At 45.4% G+C, this 8,864-nt stretch overlaps 1 protein-coding gene across 3 annotated transcripts; it reads right to left on the reverse strand.

The window, feature by feature from the left end:
* Positions 1-178: 178 nt before the first annotated feature.
* KIF20A (kinesin family member 20A) lies at positions 179-8,863 on the reverse strand. Of its 3 annotated transcripts, XM_057748408.1 has the most exons (19): positions 8,640-8,852; positions 7,993-8,178; positions 6,736-6,825; positions 6,514-6,633; positions 5,812-5,950; positions 5,521-5,708; positions 5,306-5,435; positions 4,930-5,124; positions 4,707-4,818; positions 4,533-4,601; positions 4,170-4,313; positions 3,863-4,028; positions 3,588-3,752; positions 3,319-3,458; positions 3,080-3,182; positions 2,572-2,761; positions 2,234-2,325; positions 1,874-2,011; positions 179-1,253 (listed from the first exon to the last, which is right to left on the reverse strand). In XM_057748408.1, exons 2-19 carry the CDS (start codon positions 8,155-8,157, stop codon positions 936-938), a joined length of 2,664 nt encoding a protein of 887 aa, XP_057604391.1. In that variant the 5' UTR covers positions 8,158-8,178; positions 8,640-8,852; the 3' UTR covers positions 179-935. The 3 variants fall into 3 exon arrangements, 2 of the variants coding, with proteins under 2 accessions (XP_057604391.1, XP_057604401.1); XM_057748418.1 differs by lacking the exon at positions 6,736-6,825; XR_009055424.1 differs by lacking the exon at positions 2,234-2,325 and having other exon boundaries at positions 1,117-1,253; positions 8,640-8,863.
* Position 8,864: the final 1 nt, after the last annotated feature.

Here is an 8,864-nt window from a genome sequence, read left to right on the forward strand (position 1 = left end):
CTTGCTGTGTTCTCAGAGAGTTTCAGGCCTGTGCTTGTGTATTCAGTAGGAGGTAATATGCTATGACTATAACGCCTGCTGTAATGAATTTGTATAGTAGATGCTATGAGTTATTCTAAGCTCAGGGCCCAGCCTTCCTTTATATTCTTGTTCCAGAACAAGTTTGTTACCCATTCATCTCCTAATATATGACACTTCATTTTATATTAAGGAAGGTTTAGAATATCTAATGTCCCTTGAATTCATTTCTTACCAGTCTTTCTTGGGTTAGCTGTACACCAGTTGCTGATCTGTACTGCCATTCCTGTGCAAAGTTCCCAGGGGCCTGAATGATTATATATATATATATATTTACAAATTATTACTTATTTATTTATTTGGCTGTGTCGGGTCTTGGTTGCAGCATGTGGGACCTTTGTGGTGGAATGCAGGATCTTTTGTTGCAGTGCATGGGCTCTTCGTTGTGGCATGCGGGCTCTAGAGTACATGGGCTCTCTAGTTGTGGCATGCAGGCTCCATTGTTCCGCGGCATGTGGGATCTTGGTTCCTCAACCAAGGATGGAACCCTTGTCCCCTGCACTGGAAGGCAGATTCTTAGCCAGTGGAATACCAGGGAAGTCCCTGAATGATATTTGATTTTCAATTTTTCTGCCCCTTTTATAATTTACTTCAATGATTATGCTAAATTTAGAATTCAAACTTAAAATGTGAATATCTTTATTTTAATATAACTTGTGTGCATAGAAACCATATAAGTAAAAAAGTGTAAGATTATATAGGTGATTATATTACAAAAGGGAGAAAAACAACTAGTGTCTGAATATTGCATGCTGGATAGAGTTCCAGGTATATATATGGTAAAGCTTTAAAGAGACCTATTTCTTAAGCTGAGCAGCTGACCCACCTCAGGGCAATGCTCTCTCCTTCTCACGACCTTAGTATTTTTTGCCAAAAGGCCCAGATTTGAGTAAAGGGGAGTGCCGTGAACGCAGGATCCGGGCATAAGGGCTGCAGTCTGTTGAGCTTTGGCAGGTGGGTGTTCGGGGAAGTAAGTTACGAAGAAATGGTTTCTTCCCTGGGGGCTGTTGGTTTGGTTGCTGGTTTTCCTGGTTGGCACCGAGGCGCTTTTTGGTAGAAGACTGGCCTTGGAGTTTCAGCACAGTATGATACTGCTCCGCGATGCATGCTGCCTTCTTCCGAAGGTCCAGTTTTACTAGCATCATGTTATTCTGCAGCTCAGCCAGGGTCTGATCCTAAGGAAGATCAACAAAGTTATAAAAAACATTTCTGTCTAGTCTATTAGAGCAACAAGAGGGCAAGGCAATACATGCTGTCCACTACTAGTTATTAAAATTGCTTTTTACAGAGATCAGCTCTTTATGGTCAAAGCTTTTAAGTGAATAAGGGGTATTTTCTTTAAGACCCAAACAAATAGCACTGAATAGAAGGATCTTTTACATCAGGTGGTATGAGCTTGAATAATTTTACTTAACCTCCAAGAGCCTCAGTTCCTAGGTATACAAATTAGTCCTGGATTTTTTTTTTTTTTTTAACATTTCAATGTATCTGGAATCAGGATGCATTCACTGATGACAATGTCACAGCCTAATTGTTAGTGTTTTGTCTATAATGGTTTCTTACAATCTAAGCATCTTGGGTGAAATATTGATAGTATCTACCTCCCTAGGGTTGTTATAACAGAAAAAGCCTGTAAATTACTTAGCATAATGCCTTGTACTTAGTGAATGTTTATTTTGCAAGGAAGAGAGATTCCCCTTACTGTAAGATTAGCCTAAAAATCTTTACCTTTCTCTTTCTCATATATACTCTGAAGTGGGCTGATGGGAGAAAGTGATATATAGGCTTTCCTAACCTGTTTGATTAAGATGTCATCACATGTGGCCAGGGCTTGGCGAAGTTTTCCTGCTCCAGTGCTATGGCAACAGGCTCTTTCTGCTGACTGGAGAGACTCACCAAGTTTCTGAAGCTCTATCCGCAGCAGCCTTATATTCTAAAAAAGGAGGAGTGGGAACCAAATTATGGCCAAGATTAACCAGTGAGCTGGAGGAGTTCGAGAACCATTTGAAGAGAAGTAAAACTAGAAAGGCTAGTCATTTGAATGAAGTAGCCTCTCCAGGACTGTACAGAAAACATCTTGTTCTCACATGAACCAGGGATATAGTGTTGGAAATTGACTTAGGTGAGAGATTTGGTAACAAAGAAAGGTAGTTACCTTCTGGCCCTCCTCTAACTTCTTGTCCACATTGACAATGAAGGGCTTGGCTGAGGGTGGTGGTTCTAACATTTTCTGATATTTCTGCAGCTCTGAGAGAAGGAAACAATAACCTTACATGTGTAGGCTTTCTAGCCTTGGACTTATCTCTTTAACTGAATTCATAGTAGCTTGCAGAAAATGTAACAAGTGATGCCACCTGCATCCTAGAATGAAAGGTCAGGAGGATGTAGCTTGGAGTTGAGGAAATTATGTTGGAGTTGGCACCAGAAGGCCCAAGTTTGAAGAACAGCTCTTCCCTGAAACTGTTATGCTTCCTGCCCTCTCTCCTTCGTTACCTTCAGTGGTGGAGTTTAGCTCTGCTTCCAGTTTCGCTTTAATCTCCTGGAGCTGCTGAGTGGAGGCAGAAGCTGCCAACCTTTGTGACCGCCGTATGGGTAGTTCAGACCCTGGTAGTTGACGGGCCACTGGCTGCTCTCTGGCTTCCTTCAAGAGAGCTTCTAGCTCCTCAATCTTCTCATCCCGCTCCTAAGAGGGAAGCAGAAAGCACAATTCCATTCAGAGTCAGACGAATCTTGCAGGAATAGATGACTGAACAAAGAACAAAAATTTTCCTGATACATGGGCCTCAAAAGCCTGTTTGTTAGCACTTACACCATTTCCTGGCCAATCAGACTCTTAATCAATTCATCAAACATAGATTGACACATACAAAGCACTAAGGAGACTATAGCAAGGTGAATTACATATTCCTACCCCTAGGAGAGTTTATGTGATCTGTTTATCTCAGGCACGCTCATGATGGGAATCTGAGCAGCTAGTTGGGACTGGTTCAGGGCAACTCACCTGAAGTTCTTCTTGGTAAAAGCTTGTCAGTGACTCCTTGAGGATCGTTAGTTTCTCTTCATACATTTCCTCTAGTAGTTCCTTTTGCGTATCCAAATGTTCACTGTCAGAGGAGAAAAGAGAAGTGAGTGAAGATTCTGAGTGAGCTGGGAGAGCAGATCTTGAGGCACTACTCTGTCCTAGGCTCTGCTTCCCTCCTTGGGTCTAGGTGACAACAAGAGGGATTACTCAGCTGTTACCTGCACCACTGTTCCCGTTGTTGCATCTGCTCCACCATCTCATTGCAAATTTCATCACGGAGCTGCATCTCCAGCCGCAGCTTTTCCTGCCGTTCTTTCAAAAGCAGTGCTTTCATGGCTCCTACCACCTGTAGGAGCTCCTAAGAGGGACACACAGGTCAGAGTTCATCAGAAGCCCATGCCCTAAAAAGGCACAGGCCCACCTGGAAGGTAGCATGGAAAATGTATAGCCATCAAGCTGCTGAACCAAAGCTTTCTTGCATTCTCACCTCCTTGCCATATGTAGAGATGTCAACATCATTTTCAATGTCATCATCAAGGCCTGGGTCTGCCTTAGCTCCAGTCTCTAAGCTGGGAGGTGCCTGCAGACTGTGTTCCTTAATGAATGAATGTAGCGATGGGAATCCGAGTTGCACAGGTGGAGCAAGAACAAGCTAGTGAGGGGAAAAAAACCTTAATTGAATGACTACTAGTCCCTAGTAGCTTCCTTAAGTACAGGTAGCAGCCCAAAGTAAGCACAATCATCACACCTATAGCTTATCACCTGACTAGCAATGGCTGAGAACTTGGCCACATGAAGGGTCTCATCATAGGTAGATGCACATGGATTCACATTGACAATCATGCAGGAGCGGCCTCGGCCTGTGAAGAAGCCTTGGAATACTCGAGTCAACTTGCTGTCACGGAAGGGAACCAGGTTCTGCTTTGACCTGGCAGGGAATCAAGGAGAATAGAGCTGTGAGCAGAACTCCAGCCCTTGGCGGTATCCTAGCACTAGCCCCAGTGATGACCAGGAAGTCTTAGCAAACTGTAGAGCTGCAGGCCATCCTGGCATGCAGTGAAAAGCTTACCGGTTCAGCTGATTTTGACGCAGGGCACCAATACAGCGGCCCAGAGTGTGCAGAGAAGTGTTAATGTTTCCTGCTTCCTTCAGCCGCTCACCACTCTTTTGATCTTTGCAGCGCTCTGAGCCAGCCAGATCACAGAGTGATAACCTTGAATGATGGACAGGATCTGACATAAGGACCCCACATATTATGAACTCTCTAGCCCTTCATATAGTTCTAGGGAGGGGAAGACCCATGAAGAATCTCTGTACCCAAGTAAGGAGGGCAAGAATCTAACACAAGTAATTCCTCTGGGGACTGTTCTTGTCCCCTCCCCCACTACCATTTATGGCCAAAAAGCCTAAGTTTCTAAATGGAAAAACTTACTCGCTAATCTTGGGGATTATATCCCCTTCCCCCTGAAGGTGCAGGATCCGGACTGAGAAGATGCTATGACTGGAAGTTAAGAAAAAGAGAAAAGTCACTGCATATCTTCTATGAACAGGTGGAGGACTAATGTTTCCTGGAACACAGTGAAAGGCTGACTCATAACCCACTAACCTGCGGCTGGAGTTCTGGTTCAGATGGGTGCTGGCAAAGCTCTGGTTTTTACGACCCACCTTCAGGAGTTTCCAGGCCTCCTCGGCATTCTGAACATGAATCCAATTGAGATCTGAGGCCAAGGAAAGAAGGGCATACATAAGAATGGGAGCACCTAACTCTTTTCCTAGTCTCTCCCAAGGTCCCCTCCAGGGTTCATACCAGCCTCCCTGCTTTCCCATACCTTTCACATAGGGATTGCCATTCTGATCCTCACACAGCCGCAGTGTCTGCCTCTTGCGCTGCTGGCTAGGTGGTTCTAACAGGTCATAAAGCAGTTCATTGTAGATCTCAAAGAAGGAGATCCAGATGGAGAAGCGAATATCTGCAGGGACACTTACTGGGGCAGTGTCTGGCTGTGCCCATCGGTGACTTGTTTCTGGGGAGGAAGGCAATGTACAGAGCATCAGCTCAGGAGTAGTCCTTCTCCCCTTTGGCCTGCAGGGCCCTTGGGAGATGGAGCTCAGGTTGAAAACTCTGGTCTGTACCCCTGGAATTTTTGGGAAGCAGAGAATGGGTTCCTACTGTTACTTGACACAGAGCCCAGTCATGGTACATACCATCTAGTTGGCTACTGCTGGTAAACTGACTGGTGGAGGAGAGCCCAGCAATGCCACTGTCAAAGCTGGTGCTGGTACCCATTCGACTTTCAATGTAGACACTCTTCTTCAAGGAGGTGGATAGCTCCTCCTAGAGGGGTCCAGGGATAAGATAAGCACAAAACTTTCTGGAGCTCTGTCTCCTATCCCTGCCTCTGTGAACACCAACACTTTACCTCTTGGAGGCCTCCATTTAGCAGGGCCAGTTTCTTCAATTCCTCCTGCTGGATCTGCTTGCTGTCTAGCCACATGACTTCATTGGAGAGCAAGGGCTTCAGATCAGGTGTTGGATGAAGTCGGCCTTGGAGGCTATTAAAAATCAGAGCCAGGGACCGGGGCAGGATCCCACCATCCTTGACAGTACCTGGAGGCATGTGAAAGGTGGACAGCTGTGGCAAGTGCTGTTCCCCAACTCAGAGCATCAAAAGGCAATGACAGTTAGCAGTTCTGTGAGGCCTATTACTCACCTTGAATTGTGTGGGTTTTCCCTGAGTTGGTGACTCCATATGTATAGATGAGCCAGTTCTGTCCTTTAAGTACATCCTTTACCATCTCCTTCACAGTCAGATTGAAGAACGATGCCTGTCCCACTTCTGGCCCAAAGATCTAGAGACAGACCCAATTTCTCAGAGGCCATCCTTCATCTCCCACTTTTCTCTGTGCAGAGCCAGCAGATACATCCCTTCCTGGGTGGTTGGCTCTGGAGACTACTCAAGCAGCATCTTCCTGCAATGCTGCCAGCTGCTGCCTAAATACTCTCTGCCAGTCCATTTTCCAAATCAACAAATACTTATGGAATGCTATCCACTAAGTCCAATGCTGCACACAAAATGAAGCAACATAATTGTCACAAGCATGGGCTTGGGAGATAAATGGATCTAGACTCAAGTCCTAACTGTACCAATGACTAGCTTCAGCAACATTATACTCACTGAGCCACAGTATCCTTACCAGGAAAATAGCAACAATGATGATAATAATAACAGAGTTGTTGGGAATTAATGCACATAAAGTACTTGACACACTGACTAGCACATAACAAGGGTCCACAAAACTGTGGACATGCATATATAAGGAACTCACAGTCAAGTAAAAAGCTTTCCTTCTAAAGAGGGAATAAAGCTGCGCCTACGTGTTGATCCCTTGTTCACATATCAGTAACTCCATACCTGGGAAAAGGTGAATCTATGGGTGGCCTGTCCAATTCCTCGCTCGTTGCTCTTCTGGGCAAAAGAGTCCTTGGGTGCCTGTAGGACAAGGGTCTCCATACTCTCAATACGGACACAACCCTGAGAATGGGGAAAACACAGTTGTCACAAAAGGAAACATTCCTGGGAACCTCTACTCTACTGTATCATTCCACCTTGAATCCTCCCTCCTCAGAAACTTACCTGATCCTCCTGTCGTTCTAACTCTGAAGGTAACAAGGGTCTGACCCTCAGGTATACTTTCACCTTCTCTGTACTATCTTCAGATGGAACCTGTGGCAGAATTCCAGGCCAGAATCACAGATTAATCTGAGCAGTTACTTCTGAGCAGATGGACAAATATAGCATAGTTCCTGGGAATCATGCTAATACTACCCCTATTCCACCTCAAATGACTCTGTACCATTACTCTGGTTCCATAGTCATTCCAACCCACACGGAGTTTTTCAATACTTAATCACCCTTCCTTCTCTCTTCAGTATCCAGAAAATTTGGCTTCCCACAAATTATCTGAGTCAGAACTGATTGACTGGTATGAAAATCAGTATGTGATATTATAGCAAAACACAGTAGTTAAGCACCTTGGAGGCAGACATACCTGAATTTGAGTTCCAATTTCAACATTTAGTAACTATGAGATCTTGAACAAGTTCTTTAAATTCTTTTTACTTCAGTTTCCTCATCTGTAGAGTGGGGTTAATAATAGCACCCACTACATTCATTCAACAGATATTTAGAGATCTGCCTACTCTAGCCCAGAAATTCTAAGAGGTTCTGGTAGTCCACAGTGAAGAACAAGAGCAAGGCTCCCACTCTCATGAAACTTCTACAAAAGAGGAGACTTCTGAGTAGAGTTGTTCTCAACCATGGCCATTGCCCTCTCAAGGGACATTTAGTAATGTCAGGACAGGTTTCCTGGTTGTCACAAATGGGAAGGAGCTACTGACATCTAGTGGGTAGAGGCCAGGAATGCTGCTTAATATCTCACAATGCACAGGACAGCCCCATATAACAAAGAATTATCTGGCCCCAAACATCAATAATCTTGCAGCTGAGAAACCTCAGTTCAGCAGAAAGGCTCCTTAAATGGAAGCAATAGTTGATATTAAAACCTGAATGTACATTCCACCTACTTAATGGCAATATGACCTTGTGCAAATTATTTAAAATGTCTGGGCCTCAAGGTGAAGGAGAGACAACTATTGCCTTCCCTTATAGGATTAACTGAGAGGATGCTTTTGAGCATGTTTCATTAATGCAATACAATGAATAGTTTTCCTATGGACACACAACTCTATTTTTTTTTACTCGTCATGCTCTTAATTTTGAGGTGATCTCTCAAACCTAGGACTGCTGGATTTTTTACCTCATGCTACTCTGCATGGACTCTGTAGGTTGAAGATATCACTTTCTGTCCAAGCCACTCTTCAACTCCCTTACCTGCTGCTTGTCTTCCAGGGAGGTGGAGATGACAGAACAATCCGACAGCAGGTCCTTGCGTACCACAGACCCCAAATCTGCAGCTGTGGACTCAAACATGGGGGAGACTACGACCTCCTCATCCGACAGCAAGCCGGCGGGTGGAGAAAGGATCCCTTGCGACATTTCAGCAGGGGCAGTTTAGGTCTAAAAAAAGACAAGAGTGTGTACGGAGGAGAACCTTAAGGAATAAAAGGGGCTGCGAATTCTGGGTAAGAAACACTTCTCTGGCCCCAGGACAATCTAGTCTCGCTGCCTGAACTCCTACTCCCTTTTCCCTTCAACTACCAGCAAAGGGGAAGGGAATGGGAGAAAGAGTTAATCATTTAATCCAATCTGAGGCAGCATTTCGGACCGCGAACAGGAATGAACAGATATTCGGCTCCGAAAGCATAAGGCAACGCTCTAAGTAGGGTGCGTCGCTCCACGGTGTCGCGGAGGTGGTGGCAGTAGCCCTAGGCTCCTTCTCCAACCTCACCCCCAGGCCCACAGCGAGGACAGACGTACTAGGAAAAGAAGGGAGGGCGGCAGTTCCATTTTCCGAAAGCCGAAGCGGCCAGGGCAAAAGCAAGTACCCCAGTTGGGCTCAAGTACAGCCGCACACTCACCCGAAGACGCTACACTTCTCCTCCGGTACCGTCTCACTCACACCCGGCAGCCGAACCTGGACTTTCGCAGCCTGAGAGCACAACTCCGCCCACGAGGCGCACCTTTGTTACTGATACAATGTTTTAAATTACGCGCTGCATTCGTTCGGCCAGTCAGATAGCGAAGCTTGCACCTACCAATCAGCGCAAGGGGCGGGTGAGACCGGGAAACGGTTTGCTCCAGCC

Source organism: Hippopotamus amphibius, chromosome 1, assembly GCF_030028045.1.
Source record: "Hippopotamus amphibius kiboko isolate mHipAmp2 chromosome 1, mHipAmp2.hap2, whole genome shotgun sequence".
Classification (NCBI taxonomy): Eukaryota; Metazoa; Chordata; class Mammalia; order Artiodactyla; family Hippopotamidae; genus Hippopotamus; species Hippopotamus amphibius.

Excerpts from the sequence above, each read along its gene's own strand:
- KIF20A (XM_057748408.1), bottom strand. The coding sequence starts at position 8,157 with ATGTCGCAAGGGATCCTTTCTCCACCCGCCGGCTTGCTGTCGGATGAG. Across the intron at positions 3,753-3,862 it reads TCTCAGCCATTGCTAGTCAG|CTTGTTCTTGCTCCACCTGT; the intron begins GTGATAAGCTAT and ends TCCCCTCACTAG. Across the intron at positions 3,459-3,587 it reads TCTCTACATATGGCAAGGAG|GAGCTCCTACAGGTGGTAGG; the intron begins GTGAGAATGCAA and ends TGTCCCTCTTAG.